The following is a 21,910-nucleotide window of genomic DNA, read 5'->3' as shown; positions in this document are numbered from 1 at the left end:
GTTGAACCCTGTGAGATAGAACAAATGCTTGGTTAATGAAAACTATTCATATTCAAAACTGCCTAGTAGGCGAAACTTCCAAAATGATGACCATGCGTTCTTGCATTATTGTGCATACTGGAATCTCTTGTTTTTTTATAACGTTGTACACACTGGAATCTGAGCACAGCATAACAATATGATCACTCAGAATATGTATGATTGAACACAGTTTATGCTTGATATGTATACACATCCCAGTTGAAGGAAAATGGATATACTAACGATGCCGTGATAAAGCACGGCAATCAAAGGTAAGAGTAAATGAAGAAACACTAGATCCTTGAATACGGATAAAATAATAGTTAAAGAAAAACAAAATTACAAACAAATGCGAATTTCCGAACCGGACTGCAGAAGATTTACGTAGTAAGACGAAAGAATCTTGCTAATCCAAGTATGATCTTCTTCGACTTTAGATGCTGGTTTACACTTCACTTGTCCAGCTTTACACTATCTCTATTGCTTTCGGATGTGTCTCTGCACAGCCACGAAACGAGTTCTTTTAGAATTTCTGTTTTCATTCAAATGCCAAATAATCCTAGTCTCTTTGATAAGTCAACCAGAGAGAACATCAAGCTTTTCACAAAAGATCACTCAATAGTAATTTGGAACACGGCAACACCAATTTGGTTTGCTCTGAAGTGTAAACAAATGACTGTGTTAGCATGTCACCTAAGAGAGTAAAGGAAACAATGACATCAGGTCTTTGCTTTGGCTGGAGAAGCTTTCAAGTGGTGGAGAGGGCTGATCGAAACAAGGGTAGTAGGACTTGGGTCTCTGAGACGAACTGAATTGGACCTTCTAATACCGAAATTCCTTTCGCTGCCCCCATGTAGAAACTGTCTCAAAGGCCGAGGAGCAAGAAAGAGGAGCTTCTGCGAACTTACAAGTAGGATTACCCCAGCCATGATAAGCAGCCTGCTCAACAAATGATAAAAGTGGGTTTTGATCAAATAGCAATTGATTGCCGAAGAAATCTAACCCCTGACTTTATTTTATAGAGAAAGTGAAGTACTCGAGAAAAGGAAAATAAAAATGCCTATCTAGAAAACCAGTAATAACTTCATCATGGAATCATAGAAATACTACCTTGCTACAAACTATAAAGCGATTAGAATTAGCAGTAGGATACATATACCAGGTTGAACGAACAGCTAGGGCTTGTACAATCAGGCTTCAGTACATTGGGTATTGGGAAATTGTGGATACTAGAACACTAAGATTATTAGGAATTGGGCTTGGGCTTGATTGGTAATTTGTTGACCATAGCAACATTATATCCCATATTTGCTTCTTACTGCTGATCTACCTAAAAAAATAAATATAATTAAGATAACTTTATACTGAGGAAGGGCTCCGCATAACAGAGTTACAACCTGTACAGAAACCATAATAGGGACCTAAGTGGACCTGGCTGAGGCTGACCAGGACCAGGACCCGGCCCATGGCCAGCCTCACCAATTACGAGGGGCATTGACCTAGCCCTAGCCTCCAAAGCTCTCCTTGTTTAGGGGGGTCAAATATTTATTAGGGCGTGCTTTTTTTTGTTGGGGTGGGCGGTGGGGTGGGGAAGGGGGTGCATGGTGGGTGTAGGTCAGTACATGGAATGCAGTCGCAATCTTCAACACCATAACCAATAAAACCAGTGTTCGAGTTGTGGGAAGTTGGACTATGTAAGTATAAATATATAAAATAAGAGTGCTAACGGGTCCAGCTAGTCCGTGCCCTGCCCTTGCAGCCTTGCAGCCTTGCAACCCTGATCTCAGCACTGCCAGTCAACTTTAAAGGCCCTAAATTAGGCCCTGCCTGATAGGCCTTTTCTTGTGATCTGGCCCTCCAGGCCGCCCTGGCCCACTTGCAGCCTTAAGCCCAGAGTAGAAAAACAGAAATCTATTTCTCTTTCCAGGTATAATCACTTAAGAATAATGCACTATTTCTTCACAAGAAGTTGGGAAGAAGGTTTTTGCAGATCTCAACAATGTTCAAATCATTGCGTTCACGATACCCTTTGAAATGAAAAGGATAGACGTCTGGTTCAACATCTGGTTCACTCTTAAAAAGACATTTGGTTATGTCATACCAGAAATTTTGGAGCCACCTCATATCTCTTTCAAATGTTTGGTGTGTCTAAACAAGCAAAGATTTTGCATTCAAAAATAGCAATCCAAGTGGGGGGGTTAGGTCATTTTACATGTACCAAAAGGAGGAAAAGAAGAAAAGTAAACATTTATTTTAAAGAAGAGAAGGGACTCACGCAAGCATGGAACTCTGCCACAACAATGAAATGTATATGTTTAGAGAAATGGATACTAACTTACCAGCCAAGCAAGACGAAAAGACGGGCCAATGGAGCAGCAGGCAGTTGTTCACCCAGCGCAAGCATGCCAGCAAGCACACCTGTCAGGATTGATGCTACAGCTGCACATGTGGAAACCACAATTGCCCTTCCATGCTTTAAGCCTCGAGTCTGATTACAAACATTAATTTTATGTTATTCTCATTCCAAGAAATGATACTCAAGCACAAAAATAATGTTAAGCAAAGTGAACTTCACCAGGCTATCTGATTTGCAAATTCGAGGAAATTTACAATGATGAATTTCAAGGTAATCATCACTATCACCTAAAACTTGGGTCTTGAACACAAATGGTAACTTGCGGAACTTTGTAAATATTTTCACAGGAAAACACTAATAAAGAACTCATTTTTTTCCAAAAACATGTAAACAATTTCTTCAAAAAACTCTGGGTTCCAAATTACCATTCTTGAACATATTTTAGAAACTAGAAACTATCATAACTACATGATACGTAGAAAACTGACCGGCATTAGGAAAACACAAATAAAGAACACTGACCGGGCATAGCCTCTTTTTTTTTAATTGTTAACTGGATGGGGTATAGACTGTTAGAATTGTAGATCATTTTCTCGATAGGATGCCTTCATTTGTATAATATAGACATGGTATAACATCTCACTTAAAAGCATTAACTGTAACTTGGCAGGCTCAACCATACTCTAGACTCAGATCCCTTCATGACTCAGAACTTCGCTTGGGCTTCTATGAGAAATTGGAAAAGCATACAATGGCTAACTCCAGGAAATGCAGAATGCAACTCATGAGGCTACATTCTGGCAATTTTAACTCCTACCTTGTAATAATGCAAAGCAGGAGTCGAGAAGAGAATTAACAAGTAACCTATTACTAGCGGATACATGCCATATGCATCCTGAGAGCATGATCCTCACTGTCATCTCCAGTGCACAAAAGACCTGATTTTCATTTAAGGTTATAAACAACAAAGTGTAAACCAGAGCCTAAAGAATATGTGAAACTTCATGGAACACCATGAGAATGGCTTGGATCAAAAAGTTAATAAGAGATGCTTCCATTTTGGAAAGACCATTTACGGCTTAAAGCTTAAGATTGCTTAAATTCCAACTATATCCACTTCTGGCTTCTCGTATGGGACAAACTTATTATCTGGTCAATGAAGAAGGGACTTGAGGAACCAACTACTTGAGATGATGGCTATGATTGATGCATGGAAAGAACAAATCCTTTAATAGGATGGAGACATGCAGTTAAAGATCATGCTCGTTGTTGCATTCTGTTCTACCTAATGTTGGTTCTCCCTAAGAAAGTGTCTATTCAAACATAACTGGGTTGTATTCTTTAGCAATATCTTCTTGTCTAACTCACTAGATAAACTAGAAGCTAATTGGATTGCTTGGGATCAGATATTTAGGTCAAAAGATGGAGGAGTACTAGGAATTTAAACGCTTGTGGTTATCAAAAAGCAAGTACAAACAATTTGTGTTGGAAGATGTCTAAAAAGTCTCCCTCTGAGATAGATACATGCAATGATCTAACTGTAAATCCCCTATGGACAGCCCAATCCACAATTGGGTGGATCTAAAAGACGGAAAACGATCCATATTATGAAAGATGACATGAAGGGGTCAAAATGAATAGTTGGCAGCAGAATAAATATACTTCTGGGAATATGGTTGGTTAGTGACAGTCCAATGGACAGCCCAATCCACAATTGGGTGGATCTCAAATATGGAGAAAAACAATCCATACATGAGAGATGACATGAAGGGGTCAAAATGAGTAGTTGACAGCAGAATAAACATACTTCTAGGAATATGGTTGGTCAAGTGACAGTCCTCTAGTGGTCTATCCTAGCTAATGCATATCTTCGTCAGAAGACTCAGAATTCCAACATGCCAATCTACAAAAGAATCTCCACCTATTGGTTGTCAGTTCTCCAGCTGAGAATCCACACACTGTCGTTTTACATGGATTATTTATATGTCAGTAAAGTGGAATTGTTTATGTGAGTCAACCTATGTGGATGGGCTATGTGGGTATGACATAATAATATGCCGATAAAAAATGTTGTTTTCACCTCTGACAGTTGGCACAACAAAAACGGCTATTAGCCTACATGTAAAGGAACTGGGTGCATGCATCATGTGCTTCACATCTCATCAAAATGGAAGTAGAAGAGGTCTCCCAATATATTTCTTGTATGTCTAACTACATAGGAGGTATGAAGCAGTATTGCTAATCTATTCAGAGTTTATCTGTGTGCAAAACTATCCCTTGACCACAAGAATATCTGCATGGAGGTGCTATATCAACAACAAATCCAAATGATATTCCTTTATATGAAGTTCCTTGGCTTACTTTGTGGTAAATACAGCAGGTCAGAATGAAAGTATGCCACCATGCAGTTATAGATGGACCATAAGCTAGTAAAGTGAGTATATCATTCATGGGCTAGATCTCTTCAATTGTTACCTCTCATGGCCATATAATCCCACATAACTTCGCTCGTACAAAAGTAGCGGGCTAAATGGTAGCCTCAGGAAAGGGCTCACTCTTCTTGTGGTCAAACAGATGGCTCTCAAGTTGTTCATATCAAACACAAAACAGAAAGATCATGAAAAAGCAAATCCTAGCCCAGTATTGTGGATTGGTAGGTGGACGTTGCCAAAATACCACTGGATGACTAATACAGCCTTTTTGTTTATGAACCATGATGAACATTTCTGTGAACCAGGGGGTACACCAATGTAGTTTTGTAGATAATTTTCTGATACCATTGAGGATGAAACTTAATATTCATAGAAAGCTTTCAGCTTAAAACCCCTGGATATATTAATTGGATGGGATTCCAGATATCAAATTTATACAAAAACTGAGCCATAGAACTTATATTTAAATCGAGCCCATGAACACCTAATCCTGCACAGAATTGAGTATACACTAAGCTCTCTTAGAATGAAATTGTATCCATACCATAAAATTGTAGAACACTGTCTCTTTTCAGTAAACACAAACAGTGTTCTGAAAGTTAAGAAATTACAAAGTCAAGCTTCTCTCTAGGGTGTAAGATTAAATCAAGATCATAAAAAGTAAGAATATAAGTCAGCCATGATAAGCTGCAGAGGGATCACTTTGTTCGTAAAATGATGTAGCAAGCATTAAATGATAGGAGAAGGAAGCCACCTGATAAAAGAATCCGATCCCACTACAGCATATGCTGATTGAGATGCAAATAGGAATGAACACCTTTGGGAAGCCCTGCTCTGAAAATACAAATCCCATTTTTGAAATTACTGAAGCCATCCTGTGAATCAAAGAGTTATCTGAGATTCATGTTATATAATACACAAAATTACTGATATATATATATATATATATATATATATATATATGTGTGTGTGTGTGTGTGTGTGATATTCCCAATTGCGAAAATCATTAGAAAAAACTACAATTAAAAAAAAAAGAAGCAAAAAACACTCATATCTCAAAAAAGGAGCACATGCAAACAGAATTAGCAGTTATTTAGTGTAGCGAAATAAAAAACAGTTATTTACGACCGTTTACTTGAAATAAAAACCAGTTATCTACAAACATTATATTTCAGTACAAATCTAGACCTGCATGAGAATATAAGAACACACATGAGATTGAAAAGTTGATGTCTAGCCATTCCTAATTGGTGCATTTTGCAACGGTGAAACCAGTGTTAAAAGAATTGGACTGGCAAATTGAACAGGTCAATCACAGGTACCAAGGTGAACTAGCTGAATTTGCAAGTCGGCCCGCCAACAAATGCCATTTGTTTTAAAAAAAATGTAAACGAGGTTCAAGATCCTCAAAACCATTCTAAAGGCAACATTTTTGTTACATTAAAACATTATTTAGTATGATTTTTGGGTGATTTGGCGTGATTCCCGATTTAGAGAGGGACTTGGACTGGTCACCAACCGGTTCCGAGTTGTTCCAACTGTTGGTCAACTGCTGATTTTCCCAGATTATCAGATGCTGTGAACTAACTGGATAAATCACTTTTCAGCATAGTTACTTGCACATTTTTTCAAGCCTAAAATGATGACAAGCCACTCCACTGATGATGCAGCCAAGGTGAGATTATTTTTCCAGACTTGACATTTTTCTCATTCAAGTACTTTCTTATTTGTTTAATAATGGGGGTTGAGATGTCATTATTTGTTTCTAAAGGGTCTCTATGAAGTTGGCGAAATATATTTGATTTGGGTAATATGTGGGGTTCCTATTTTTATTGGGATTTGGTTAAGAGGTGTGTGATTAGAAGGAGAAAAAGATGGGAGACTTGCAAATCAAGGAAAGAGGAGATAAAGATGAGAACAGAAGTCACACATGGGGTAGCAGACTAAGGTTTTAGCTATTTATTTTTATATGTAAAAAAAGGAGAAGTGAGTGGCTTTACAGGAAGACTTGAAATATTTTCAGACTCTAATTGAAAGACAAAAATAAATAAATAAATCAAATAAAATAAAATAAAGCTTGCTTCCCTTGGAGAAGGCATGCAAAACTTACTAGTTCCCTCTCATGTTTTCTACATGTGATGTGATTGATTTGTTTTTTTTCTTTTTTCTTGTGGCTGAAATTTCTCTGTCCTAGTCTCTTTCTCTCTTTGTTTTTCACGGCGTTGAAGTGGTATCAGAGCAGGCTTACTGATCCACCATGGCAGCTAGGGGATGTGGAAGAGAAGGAAGGCACAAAATGTTCAAGAAAGCACAGGTGCCGCCTAGGCATTTTGGGGGCCTGGCCAACTAGGCACCTGCTCAGGATCAGGTTCACCAAAATTTCAACCCCCCCCTTCCCATCCCCCAATACAAAGAAACCAAAGGAGTTCTTTGGGCAGGTTTTAAGCCTTAGGGAGCTTTAGGGCAATTTTAGAGCCCCAAACTCCTCGTGAAGCAAATAAAAACATAATATTACAATCACATAAGAGATTTACAAATACAAGTCTCGAAGAGATTGTAAGACATTAAAATGCTTAAAATCCCAAATGTCATTGTAGGAAACTATATGTCTAGACTAGAAACAATGCACAAGGTCAACAAGGCAAAAACAAAAAACAAATACATCAAGTCATCAACCAAACAACTCTATGGAATCAGCCGCATCACCACGCGAGGTGTTCAAGTGGATCCTCTGGAGCATTTGAAGATGATGATGCCATACCATCATCATCAGAGTCATCACCCCCCTCAACATATTGAGCATCATCCCTCATCTCCTCTGAATCTACTTCTGCCTCTTCATCATCCTCTCCTGATGTCATCACCCTCTTCCTCTTCTTTGCCATTGCCTTCCCTTGTTGGGCCTTCTCCTTCCCATTCCTTTGGCTTTGAGATTGAGGCCGAGTGGTACGCACAAGGGGTATTGATGTCCCAGCAGCCTCACGAACCTGGCCCCAAGTCAAGCCCTCTCTAGTGAATACCTCATCAACATCGGCATCAACCAGCCATTGCCTTCCCAAGGGTTGATGGACTTCTCGGATTTTATCTCGTGTAATGAAGTCATCGATATTCCCCTCCGAGGTAACCAATACACTTGGTCCGATCGCTCCTCTCAGCCCACTCTCTCCAAACTTGACAGATTCCTCTTTTCTACAAGCTGGGATGAGGTCTTTCCTGGTTTCCCATGCCCTGACCCTACCCAAACCGACTTCTGATCACTGCCCCATTTACTCAACACTCTCTCCATTTCGAGAGGCTCCAAGCCATCCGCTTTTAGTCGGACCTTTGGCAAGGACACACCCCTTTCAGGGGCCTCTTCCCCTCCCTCTTCACCCTAGCAACCAACAAGTCATCTACAATTGCGGACGAGTTGCCTCTATTGGATAACATTAGAGTATGGAACCCATCTTTTAGACGTCGTCTTACAGATGTCGAAACTGACAACTTCCTCTCCTTGTCGTCTTTGCTGAGTTCAAACTTCCTAGCCCTTTCAAGGCCTGACAGCATGCTGTGGACCCCCTAGCACAGGTTTGGTCGTCCATCGCACCTCCGAAAGTGCAAGCCTTCAATTGGATCGCTGTTCTGAAAAGACCCTCACGTGGATCAACTACAATGGAAGGGAATCCCCATCCCCAATCGATGTGTGATGTGCATCAACGAGGAAGAGTCCAACCCTCACCTCTTTCAATGTAGACTAGCTCATGAGCTCTTTTTAATTTTTCTAGGGACAATTTGTGGCCTTCTGTTGGCAAGGCTTCACTAGAAAACTTCCGTCGTAACCACTATCTGCGTGATTTGGACGGAGAGGAACTCGAGGATATTCCAAGGGATCAAACGCGATGCTCCTGTCCTTTTCTACAAAATCACCTCGAAAGTCGCTTTTTGGAATCCAACCACAAGACTTTTAGAGGAGTCTCAACCACAACTTTCCTACACCGGTGGAAGGAAATTCTCTGGACGCAATCGTCTCGATTTCCAAGATCTAGAAACTGGTCCATCCCCCTCGAAGGGCCACACAAAGCTTAACTTTGATGGCTGCTCCTTGGCCAACCTTGGTTCGGCTGGAGTGGGTGGATCGTCAAGATCACCTTGGCAACACTCTTGCTTCCTTCTCCAAGAACATTGGCCCTGCTGTATCCCAATTCGCTGAGTCTATGACTCTACTTAACGGTCTTAAGCTTTTCAATCTCACATGGCCTCAACCACTTACAGTGGAGGGAGACGCAAAAAACATAATCACCTGGGCCGTGAGCTCTGGCCCCCTGGTATTTGGCTTCGATTTTTAATGAGGTTACTCATATTTGCAAGGATATGGCCACCTTATGGAGGCATACTTGGCAAGAAGCCAACGCTCTGGCGGACCAACTGGCTAAAGATGGAGCATCATCCAGTAGCTTGGGACCTTGATTGCCTGGTTTTTGGGAATCTTTTGCTGTTTCTTTTACCCTTGTATAGGGAAGGTGTTCTAGTCCACTTTTGGTTTTCAGTTTCCTTTTCCCTTTGGGTTTTTGGTACTAGGCCCAAACATTTTTTGTATACGATTTCCATTCTGGGAGTCTATTTTTTTAGCGTGAGGCCTGGCCTGTGGTCTTCCTCTGCACCACTTGTGTACTCTCTATACTTTTTTAATACAACAGTTAACAACGCAAAAAAATGGGAAGTTTGGTGGACCAAGGCTGCAGAGAATGTTTCAATCTAGTAAAGAAAATGATTACTGAAGCGCTAGTGCTGCCTCTTGCCTGAATTTGAAAAGTTTCCAGGTTCAATACAATGCTTCACAAGTTGGTATTAGTACATTCCTTAGCCAATCGGGTTAGACAAAGTGAGAAGTTGAGAGAAGGCAAGAAGCATTATTCCACCTTTGTCATCGAATGCTATGCCATTGTCCAAGCTTTGCATCATTGGTGTTATTAATTGATTAAAAGGGAGTTTGTCCTATATTCAGACCATGAAGCGGTGAGGTATTTAAATTTTCTAAAGAAATTGAATCACAGGCATGCAAAAATGGACAATTTTTCAAGAATATACTTTTGTAATCAAACATAAGTCAGGGGCTCAGAATCTTGTGGCTGATGCTCTAAGTCAGAGGACTACTCTTCTGAATACTATGTCAGTAGGAGTTTTAGGATTCGAGCAAGTGAAGGAGCACTATAAGGCTGATCCATATTTTGGGGCTATTTATAGTGTGCAAAGGCAATCAGAAATCACTATGAGAGGTTCTCTCTTCTTTGGGTTGCATTTGTGCGTTCCTTAAGGCTATTTTCATGAGAAGGTGATGGAAAAATTTCATGCGGGAGGCCTGGGGGACACTCTGGGCGAGATAGGATGGTTGTTTTGGTAGAAGTCAAAGTATTTTTGGCTTAGGCTTAACTGAGATGCTGCCAATATGTCAAGAGGTGCAATGTCTGTCAGTTGGTGAAGGGTCAAGCCCAAAATACTGGATTGTATATGCCATAAATAAGCCTACAATGCCTTAAGAACATTTTTGCATGGATTTTGATTTGGAGCTTCATAAGACTCAGAGAGGTAATAATTCTGTCCTTGTCGTAGTTGATCAATTGCCAAAGATGGCTCATTTTTTCCTTGCAGGAAGAATATATGTGCCAACCATGTAGCACATCTATTTTTTAGGAAATTGTGCATTTCCAAGGAGTGTCAAAATCATTTGCACAAGGTCATAATGTGTGGTTTGCGAGCCACTTTTGGAGGGCTCTAAGGAAGAGGCTAGGTACTAAGCTTCAACACAGCAGTGTGTATCATCCATAGACCAATAGGCAAATAGACGGGGTAAACAGAAGCTTATGAATCTAATGAAGGATCCTAGCAGGGGAACAGACCAGCCAATGGGATTATGTGCTAGCCAGGCAGAATTCACTTATAATAATGCTCGAAATTGAAATATTGGGGGAACTACATCTGAGTTAGTCTATGGGCATAAACCCAATCAAGTTCTTGACTTGGTGCCATTAACAACTTAAGCCAAGGTCAGTGATCGTGGCAAGAGATATGCTGAGTGAGTACACTAATTCCATAAGTAGGTGCATGAAAAAAATAGAAGACAGCAATACCAAATACAAGAAAGAAGCTCATTCCCATCGCAAATGCAATGGAATTTCAGGTTGCTGATCTGGTGATGGTTTATTTGTGAAAGGAAAGATCTCCAACTGGGACTCATCAAATTGAAGTTCAAGAAGGTCAGGTCATGCAATGTTCTCAAGAAGATGGGAACCAATGCTTACAAGACTGAGCTCCAGAGAGACCTTAATACATCTATTTTTAATGTGGCAGATCTTCATGAGTATTACGGGGAAAAGGTTAGTCAAGGAGAGACAGAAGATAGGCAACAACAAATTCCACAAGCGCCTAAAGATACAGTGCAGCAGATCTTAGATGTTGATGTCAGAAGCTTCTTGTCCAATGGTTTGGGAAGTCTCCATCTGTCAGTACCTTGCACTAGAGAGAACCAGGATGCCAGCACTAGGCAAGTTGCAAACCAGCACCTTGCTGAGAGTTTTACAAGCAAGAAAAGCAAAGGACCATCTAATTGACAACTCCGTGCCTAGTAACACAGGTTCTCAGGACATGACCTAGGTGTCAAGCCATGACATTTACTGGCTCTTAGAGGAGGCAATGAAATTTACTTTCTAAAGAAAAAAAGGAGATCTCAGGTTTGAACCTAGGTTTAGACATTAACACCCTTAGGGTACATTTGGTTCCCAGGAACCTGTTCTCTTAGGAGAACGAATTTCCTGTGAAATAGGATTTTCAGATATTGATCTCTCGGGATGTTTTTTTTTTGTTTATGCCATGTTTGGCGAAGTGGAATTTCTTGTGAAATCAGTTTCTTTTGTTTGATAGCCTGTCTGGGAAACTGTCCTCTGGGAATATGGAATTTAGCCTGTTCTAAACCGTTCATTACAGATTTTATTGATTAGTTCTTGATATCTATCCAGTGAAGTCGTTTTCTTGAAATAATCCATCTACGATAGACTAAGAAAATGGACGGTTTAGATCATAAGTTCAAGATCTATTATTATTTTTATTTGTCTCCCTTCCTTTGAGATCGTAAGGACCTGATTAGACAATGCCATCTCTAGCTAGTGAATCTTAAAAAAAGTCTCCCCCCAGTGAACATTTACAGTAAGATAGTCAGTAGCACCAAGCAATAATTGGAAACATGCAATCAGGATTGGAAATCACTTATCAGAATCAATAATCGGTGGGGACTAACTTAGTTCCCAGCCAGATCCGGGAATGTGTTCAATGTAGATGTATTAGCCCTGTTCTATCAAAAAATAAGGCAAGTCTATTAGGGAACTGGGCGATCTAGATCAGCCAAATCACCAGATTACCACCCACTTTATTTTTTTATTACTTTTGTCAGGTATTAATTGATTCCTACACTGGAGATTCAGTCCCATCTAGCTTAGATTGGTCTAGCCGGTGACTAATCTGGCCACCCATCCAAGGTTTCAAACACGGGCACCAAATAATTATGCATACTATCGCTAGTTAATTCAAGACATTAAAAAAAATGATACGATAAAACAGGTAGTGTCAAAAATACAAGTGCCCATGACAAGTACTACAAATAAGCAGGTCCATATTCTCTCTCCATAAACAGTCCCTCGAGCTCCATAACCACCAAATCAAGGATAATTAGCATCGATATTTACTAGTGAATATCCACTACCTATAAAAGTCTCAGAGCCACAAAAGTTATCAATGGCATCTGACGATTGAACAAACGAACTTGACAGTTGAATTTCAACTATAAAGCCACATAGACTCTGAATTCATAGTCATTGTAGACTCTAAGGCACCACGCACGAAGCAATTCATAATGGACTCTCTACGACCATTTCTTGTAGAAGCCGTAGGCGTTGCCTCATAAACAGAGCAGGGAGCTCCTCTTTTCAACTCAAAGCAAGATCAACTGGCATCTTCAAAGGCCCACCAGGTATGAAAACAGCAATCGTATCATGCAAAAACTACGAGAATAACCCACGTAGTCTGCTCTGGTAATTTTGTGAACTAAGCAGCTAATGGAACCCGATAATAACATAAAACCATAAAAACCTGGCACACGATAACAGGAACCCCATCAGAGAAAACCAAGAGGACCCCAATTGCACCATAGTTGAATAGAATTACAAGACAAGCGATCAAATGTATTGGGATAAAAAACTGCTCTATAATCAATAAGACGGATCCCCCACAGAACCAGGTACCAAAAAGGCCAAGAACCTCAGGTACAAAAAAGGCCAAGAGCCTCGTGTAATTCTTCACAAAACCAGTGATTCAATAATAATAAACAAAATTAGCAAGAATATGACTGTTGCTATGAGGATTACAAAGATCCGAGCATCTAGAAGAGCCCCTTTGAACTTCTGTGTGCTAGAATAAATGGATTTTCTAAGTAATCCAAGGTTGCAGCTATTCTAACAGGAAAGTCTGATACTTGAGGGGAGGTATTGTAAACCAAGAGAACATCCAGGAACATAGAGGTTGAGTGGCTGACGCAGGGGCCGTTACCCCTACAGTTTCAACTACCTCCAAAATGCTTTTCCGCATGATTTAGTATAAGCGACTTCAAATTTACAACTGGTTATCAAAAGAACCAAGAATGTTACCAGCAATTGATGAGAAAAGGGGTTCAGACATCAGAATAAAACTCTTTATGTATGTAAGAGAACCCAAATTGGCAAGTAAATCTCCGTGAAAGAAAGGGTCCAAAAAAGTATCACCAAAATGATTTCTCGCTAATTATTGGAAAACTAAAGACCATGGGAGACTAGGAGAGGATTTTTCAAAAAAATATGGCAAAAAATTTGCAGGAAAAAAAGATTGCAAGCAATTTGGACTATCCAGACTTGGAGAATTTGTTAGAAAATTCAGTTCATATAATGGGCCTTTCAGATTGAGTGCCAATGAACAAAGAGAAGCAAACTTTCTATGTGGAGGTTACTGCAAAAGAGAGAAAAACAAATATCAGAAATGGCTCTTTAAGCAGGTACTTAAAAAAAGAAAAAGGGCAATAGAGAATTTGGTTGCAGGATCGATGAAAATTACACACAAAATAACACAAATAAACAAAAATAATATAAAAAGGGGAAGTTTTAGGGATTGGAGGATTCTCTTCGTCTACACCCTTAAAATTGCTTCTTTTTTTTCTGGTGAACAAAATGCATGAATTTCAGGAGGATACACACATAAACACACACACAATATATATATATATATATATATATATATATATATATATATATATATATATAATTTATTAAATCTTTTGTGAAAAGCATCCAGTAATTCCTGAGGGAATTCTGCTAAATACCAATCACGAATTTCTTTATTTTCCTCAGATAGATAGTCATTCTTAAGTGCTTCTATATCTATTTTAAACCTTTCTTCTTTTTGAAGGGTAAGAATATTAAAATCTAGATCTGAAGGTGTTGGCTCATTATCGGATGAACTAGGTTCATATATTTTATAACTGGTTTATGAATATTACTATTTGTTCTTGTCAATCCATCTAATATGGGTTTCTGAGGTATAGATGAGGTAGAACGCCTAGAGGGTGTAACGATCCTAGATGGGGTTGTTATAAACCCTTCTGAAAGATTTATTTTGGTTCGCCTGTTGGAATTAAATTGTATTTCTATGTCTCCATCAGGGTATTCTATAATTTGATCAGATTCTCTATTAATTGGAGTATTAGATTGTTGGTTTTCACAATGTAAAGACCAGTTTTCAGGAAAGATTATTTGGGACCAACTTATGGATTTAGGTATGACTGTATTGGACTTTTCCATATTGGTTTGGAAAAATATTGTTTGTCCTTTAGTATCCATTTGAAGAGCATTAGGACATAAGGTATTCATAACCTTATAACATATTCTATAAACTAATGCAATATTCTGTGATCCAGGGTTCATATCAAACCCTTGGGTTTTTATGTTTAGAGTAAGGACTTGTAGAAGATTAGGGTCTGCTAGAGAAACAGTTGAAGTATATGGGTCCATTACAAAGACTGGATTCAATTATTCCTAGAAGGGAATCTGAAAATTTATTGTGGCGGCTATCTCTTAGGCATAGGATAACAGAATTTTTAAACCTAATCGAGTTAAAGGTTTTATTGCTATTTGTATGAGTCCTATGTGTAAATATTTATATTCTTTAGATCTGACTCTGAATCATTCGTTGAGATAAGAGTTGAAAACTTTCTTGTTCATTTGTAATAGATATACTATGTTCTACTGTTTTAATAGCATAACTAGACTTGAACTCAAATGTGACATTTTTATAGATATCACTTATAGGAACTTTTGGGATATTTCAATTTTGTTTTTGCCTTTCAATATTATCTATAAATATCTCTTCTTTATTTTTTACTCGCAACGTACTGTTGGAAGAAGAGGCTGTTCTATTGGATAGAGTCCTTATAAAATTTGCCATTTCAAGATAACGGTTGAATACTTGAGTCGGTCGGAAACAGTCCCTGTGCCTTTTTCAACGGCTCTTCCTAGCCTTTTTCCGGCAGTACGGGTCACGACGACTTTTAAGTTTCAATTCTCGGACTTATCTTGAATGATAACTTTTGTAAATCTTTTAGCCTTTAGAATAGTATTTTCAACTACAGTTCACCATTGTAAAATCTATTGGCTTAGATCTACATTGAGAGAAAAAGATTTTCCTATCCCAGACTTTGGTCTTAATGCCATAGAAAATCAATATCAAGCCTTTCATGCTACCGAAGGAGAAGAAATATACAGTATCCACCCTCCAGAGAAAAGTCTGCAACTGAAAGGGGCATTGAAAGAAAAACCCAAAACTAAAGCCTCTCCTTATAAAATAATCCCAAAGAAAACCGATCATCATACCCATAAAATAGACGTTATACCACATATAATTGAACAAAATAATTGTACTAATCTCTGCTTGCGAAACCATTGGAAAGCAGACCACTAGGATTGAGAATATAGTAAATAAATCCCAAAATGTATCTAGAGAAAAGGCAATTGATACAAATAAAAAGAAGGTTGTTTTATTTAAACCTCCTCCAGAACTTAATAAGGAGCAATTTAGCTTGGACGGAATAAAAAAGAAAGAAGAAACTAAGGATCTAATTGATGAGTTGGTAAAAAAGCTAGCCAAGCTAAGTATAAAAGGAAAAGGAGTTGTCATCGAACAAGAAGCTATGGTTTTGCAAGAAGAAGATCTAACCAATGATGAGATACAAGAAATGGAGGAAGCCTTCAAAGAGGAAAACCTAGAAATTAATAGAATAGACTGCGGGAAAAAATTCAGACCAACTTCCCAAAGCAGGATGTATGATCCGAGACTTACCCCTGTAGACATCCAATTTGAGGAAGACTTGATTTCAAGTACCGTATCCTACTCAGGTAGAACAACAGTTAATTGGAATATAGATGAAATGTTTGACCATCATATGCAAGATACGATGAAACACATGACTATGTATGCGACAACATGCAAAATAAGCGGGAATCATGATCAGGAAATAGCTAAAGCCATTTTATGTGGTTTTACTGGCTGGTTGAGAGGATGGTGGGACTTTTATATAGAAGAAACTACCAAAAGAGAAATATTAGCTGCCACTAGACAGTGGACAGTAAAAAATGAATTTGGACAAGAAATACCTACTAGTGAGAGTGATGCAGTAAATACCCTAATATATACAATAACTCTCTATTTCGTAGGAAGCATTGCTCTGCTTGACGGCAAGTCAGAAGACCTCCTTTCTAACCTAAGGTGTCCAACATTATCTCATTATAAATGGTATAAAGATGCATTCTTTTTCGGCTCCTTTCCAGAGAAGATAGCAAAGCTGACCACTGGAAAGAAAAATTCATTGCTGGATTACCCCATCTCTTTGCTGAGAAAGTTTAAACTAGATTGAAAAATAAACATGGAGGAAAAATTCCATACTCCCTTTAGACTTTAGGGGAACTATCTGCTGAAATATGCTCAGAAGGACTTGTCTTATGCACTGATCTAAAATTAAAAAGACAATTAGAAAAAAAAAAAATGACAGGCAAAAAGGAGTTAGGTGACTTCTGTGAACAGTTTTGACATAATACTTTGCCTATGTCCAATAAACCTGATAGAAAAAAGTATAAAAATAAAAAATATAAGTCTAGCCATATAAGGAGTACTAAAGAAAAGTTTCTTAGAAAATTTGCTCCTAAAAATAATTTTAAAAAATATAAAGGTAACAGAAAAATACCTGTTTGCAATAACTGCGGGAAAGTAGGGCATTATAAAAATAAGAGCCGGATAAAAAAGAAAATAAATGCCTTACAAATAGAAAAAAATATAAGAAATCAGTTATACCAAATATTACAGATAGAGGAAGAATCTGATGAAAGTTCTTCTAGTTCTAATACTGAACCACTTGTTGGCGAAATAGAAGATGAAAATTTGATATTCAGTAGTTTTGACTCTGAAAAAGAAAATAATAATTGCTTCTGTAATACACTCTCTAAAGAATAGAATTTGATCATAGAAATAATAGACAAAATAACAGATCAAGAAGCAAAGAAAAATACCTGTTTGCAATAACTGCGGGAAGGTAGGGCATTATAAAAATAAGTGCAGGATAAAAAGAAAATAAATGCCTTACAAATAGAAGAAAATATAAGAAATCAGTTATACCAAATATTACAGATAGAGGAAGAATCTGATGAAAGTTTTTCTAGTTCTAATACTGAACCACTTGTTGGTGAAATAGAAGATGAAAATTTGATATTCAATAGTTTTGACTCTGAAAAAGAAAATAATAACTGCTTCTGTAATACACTCTCTAAAGAATAGAATTTGATCATAGAAATAATCGACAAAAAAACAGATCAAAAAGCAAAGAAAGAAGCCTTAATCCAATATATTCAAATAGCTAAAACAAATAAAAAACCTCCTCCTCTTGTTAGAACACAAGAAGATTATAGCTTGGCAAAAATTCTTTAAAGGATTGACAACAAAAATAATGATCAAAAGGAACCATCAATCGCCGAATTAAAACGTGAAATAAATGAGGTCCGAAATGAACTAATAACTCTAAAAAATACAATACAAGTTTTGGAATTAGCATCTAATCTTCAAAATACTCCTGAAAATACAGACGAGGAATTAGAATTTGATAATATTATAAACAATTATAAAAGACCTCTATCCCCTATAGATGAGAAACTAGAATCCTCTAGCACTATACAGTTTGACAACTATGTGAACTTGCTTGATAAAGTAATCACGCAAAAATGGTTCACCTTGGTAAGAATAATAGTACATAAAGAATATAGTTTTTAATCCTTAGCATTAATAGATTCAAGTGCAGATCTAAATTGCATAAATAAAGGATTAGTCCCAACAAAATATTTCAGCAAAACAACTCAAATATTAAATACAGCAGATGGTAGTAGATTAATCATAAATTATAAATTATCTAATATTGCAGTCTGTAATAATGGAAATTCTTTTGAGATGCCATGGTAAAAGGATTAAGTCAGTCTGTAATCCTTGGAACTCCATTCTTGAATTTGTTATATCCATTAAAAATAGATAGCTCAGGAATTGAAGCAAATATAGAAGGTCACAATGTAAAATTAGAATTTGTGGATAAACCAAAAATCCGAGAAGTAAATAGTATTAAACAAGTCATATCCAATAAAGAAAATTTTTTGTGTCATTTAAAAGAGGAATTAAAATATAAAATAATTGAAGAAAAGCGTTTTATACCTGAGAATAAAGAGCTTATTGAAGAAATTAGGAAAATAATAGAAAGCGAAATTTGTGCAGAATTACCAAGTGCCTTTTGGAATAGGAAAAAACATATTGTAAGCTTACCATATGAGACAGATTTCAATGAAAATAAAATACCTACGAAAGCCAGGCCAATTCAGATGAATCCTCGGCTTTTAGAAACATGCAAAAAAGAAATTGATGATTTGTTACAGAAACAGCTTATCAGGAAAAGTTCTTCTCCATGGAGCTGCTCAGCATTCTACGTCGAAAAGGCCTATGAAAAAGAAAGAGGAGCTCTCCGATTGGTAATAAATTATAAACCCCTAAAAAAGGTTCTTAAATGGATAAGGTATCCTATCCCTAATAAAAAGGATTTGCTTGATAGACTTGTGAATGCTTGCATATTTTCCAAATTCGATTTAAAATCAGAATTCTGGAAAATCCAGATTTCTGAACAAGATAGATATAAAACTGCCTTTAATGTCCCCTTTGGGTAATATGAATGGAACTTTATGCCATTTGGACTTAAAAATGCTCGTTTTGAATTTCAAAATATTATGAATGATATTTTTAATCCTTATATGAAATTTATGATTGTCTATATAGATGATGTTTTAATATTCTCTGAAAATATTGAACAACATTTCAAACATATAAAAGTTTTTATAAAAGCAATAAAGGCTGTAGGGCTAGGATTATCGGCCAAAAAGATTAGCCTTTGCCAAACAAATATAAGATTTTTAGGGCATAATATCTTCCAAGGAAGTATAGTTCCAATTGACTTTGCTGATACCCAGATATTATTTTAAACAAAACTGAGCTTCAAAGATTTTTGGGATGTCTTAACTATATTGCCGATTTTTATAAAGATCTGGCCATTGATGCTAAACCTTTATTTCAAAGGTTAAAAAAGAATCCACCAAAGTGGACGGATGAGTATACCTTGGCCGTCAAGAAAATAAAAATTAAGGCTAAGGAATTACCTTGCCTTACACTCTCTAATTCTAATGCATTTAAAATAATTGAATGTGATGCTTCTGAAATAGGATTGGGAGGAATTTTGAAACAAAAAATTTCAGAAAAAGAACAATTAGTTCGTTTCACTTAAAAAGCTTGGAAACAGACATAGCAAAATTATTCTACGGTTAAAAAGGAAGGTTTAGCCATTGTTCATTGTGTCACCAAGTTCCAAAGTGATCTTCTTAACCAAAAATTTCTCATACGAACTGATTGCAAAGTTGCAAAGGATATTCTTAATAAAGATGTAAAAAATCTTGTCTCAAAACAAATTTTTGCCCGTTGGCAAGCAATATTATCATCCTTTGAATTTACAATAGAACATATAAAAGGAAATACTAACTATCTTCCTGACTTTTTAACCCATGAATTTTTGCAGGGGGGACAGGGACATGAGAATAATGCCAAATATAGGGAAAGAGAAAATGGAAATAGTTCCATCAACAGAAAAACCCTTAGTATCCTCTCCTATAACCCCAAATACATTAATAAAGAGACAAGCTCAAGAAAGAGTATTCTCTCTTGAACCAATATCAATAAATACCTCAAGAAGAAAAAAATCTAGATTTATGGAAACTACTTTTATAGCTGAAATAATAATAGATGATATTCATTTGGATAAAGATCCAGAAGAGATAGCAAATATCTATTTGAATAATCATTTACATCCCTCTAATAATAATAAGACCCAAAAATGGTATGAAGCCATTCTCTTAGAAACCGGATCAATAACATTGGTCCATTTTTATAAAAAGAATACATATATAATTGCATACTCCAAGTCCCAGATCCGAAAAATAATATCATATAAGGACTGGGGTATGGATCCTGTGAAAACAAGGAAATTGCAGGCAGAAGGATTTAATATCAAATGCTATAGATATGCTGAATATATTGATGCATGGCATAAAGTTTTCTCCTTCCAAAATAACAATAACTCCCATACATGGTTCTTGCAAATAAAAATACCAGTGATTGGAGAATTCCCTAATTGGTTCAAGAGCTGGTTCCAGATATGGGGATCAGAAACCGAAATACTACCACCAAAAATACAGGCCTCTCAAAGAAAATTTGCTGAATACAACAATAATAACACCCAAATAGATCTTCATATGTATTTTATAGCATACCATGGATCATGAAATAGTCCTATAATATATCAGACAATTATACGAATAATTGGGAATATATACCTAAATTGGGAAAACAAGTATACATAAAATGGTGGGATGTATACGAGAATAAGGCCATTGAACCAGAGAATATAAAAATAAAAAAGATTCCTACTCCAACACCAGAGACAAAAGACAACAATATGGCTGACTATATAAATAAGATGCGACAACAAAATCCAACAGCCACCAAGGAAGAACTGAAGAAAAAGCTGCTACAATTATTTGATGAAGAAGAGCGATGTCCACATCAACACAGAATGAAGAGGATTACGTTCAAGAGAACGAAGCCCGATTTTCCCTAAGCCCGAATAAAGAAGGAAGCTGCCAAAAAGACTGTCGACACCAATATCTCCAAAATATACTATTACCAGATGCTGCCGACAACTTTAGTCCCCTCAAGTCACAATGCTGCCGACAAATATTGCCAAAATACACTATTGCAGGATGCTGCCAAGTCACTATTCACCAATAATGCTGCCAATCACTATTCACCTTTTCGTCACCTCAAGTCGCTGTGCAACCTTTACTGTGCTGCTTTTTGTCACCTCGAGTCACTGTGCCACCGACGAATCTTTTGAGATGGCATCCGTAATCATGAAGCCAAGTTAAGAATTTTTCAGGTCCGTGGCTTATAAAAAGGGGAAGAAGGGTAGAAGGGACGACATCTGAGTGCTCTCCCCCAGTAGCCTTCAGCTCTCTTCTCTCTCTACTCTATTTTCAGAGCTTTCTTCTCTCTCTACTATATTTTCAGAGCGCTCTTCTCTCTCTACTCTGCTTTCAGTGCTCTCGTCTCTCTCTGCTCTGCTTTCAGGGCTCTCTTCTTTTTCTGCTGTCTCAGAACTCTCTTTCTTTCTCTCTGAGCTCTCTAAGCTCTCTGTTGTTGCTTTCTCTGCAACCTGTGTCTCAGTCACTCTCTCGGCTCCTCGAAGTTTTTTTGCTCTTTCTCTCTCTGCTCCGCAAGATACAGAAGTTCTGCGCAGCTTTCAAAACCTTTATTTTCTCACCGCTCTGCTCTCCACTCTGTTCAGCTCTTAGTAAGCTCTCTCATCTCTCTGCTGTTGCTGCAACCCGTCTCTTTATTCTCCTTACTCTTTATATTCTCAGTCATC

The 21,910-nt window shown here is 37.4% G+C and overlaps 1 protein-coding gene across 12 annotated transcripts in view; it reads right to left on the bottom strand.

The window, feature by feature from the left end:
* Positions 1–76: 76 nt before the first annotated feature.
* Positions 77–21,910, bottom strand: part of LOC18443643 (magnesium transporter, putative (DUF803)) — a 90,898-nt gene continuing 69,064 nt past the window's right edge. For 10 of the 12 annotated variants that reach the window (XM_088867467.1, XM_088867468.1, XM_088867466.1 and 7 more), the window contains 4 exons: positions 5,564–5,684; positions 2,361–2,509; positions 715–960; positions 77–519 (listed from right to left, as the gene is read on the bottom strand). In XM_088867467.1, coding sequence (XP_088723593.1) covers positions 741–960; positions 2,361–2,509; positions 5,564–5,684 — 490 coding nt within the window. In that variant the 3' untranslated portion in view covers positions 77–519; positions 715–740. The remainder of the gene's footprint in view (positions 520–714; positions 961–2,360; positions 2,510–5,563; positions 5,685–21,910) is intronic. The other 2 variants (XM_088867463.1, XM_088867464.1) reach the window with 1 other exon arrangement.

The sequence above is a fragment of the Amborella trichopoda genome, chromosome 5, assembly GCF_054954075.1.
Source record: "Amborella trichopoda isolate Santa Cruz 75 chromosome 5, AtrichopodaSantaCruz75HAP2 v2.0, whole genome shotgun sequence".
Lineage (NCBI taxonomy): Eukaryota > Viridiplantae > Streptophyta > Magnoliopsida > Amborellales > Amborellaceae > Amborella > Amborella trichopoda.
This window is presented reverse-complemented; position numbering and strand designations above follow the sequence as displayed.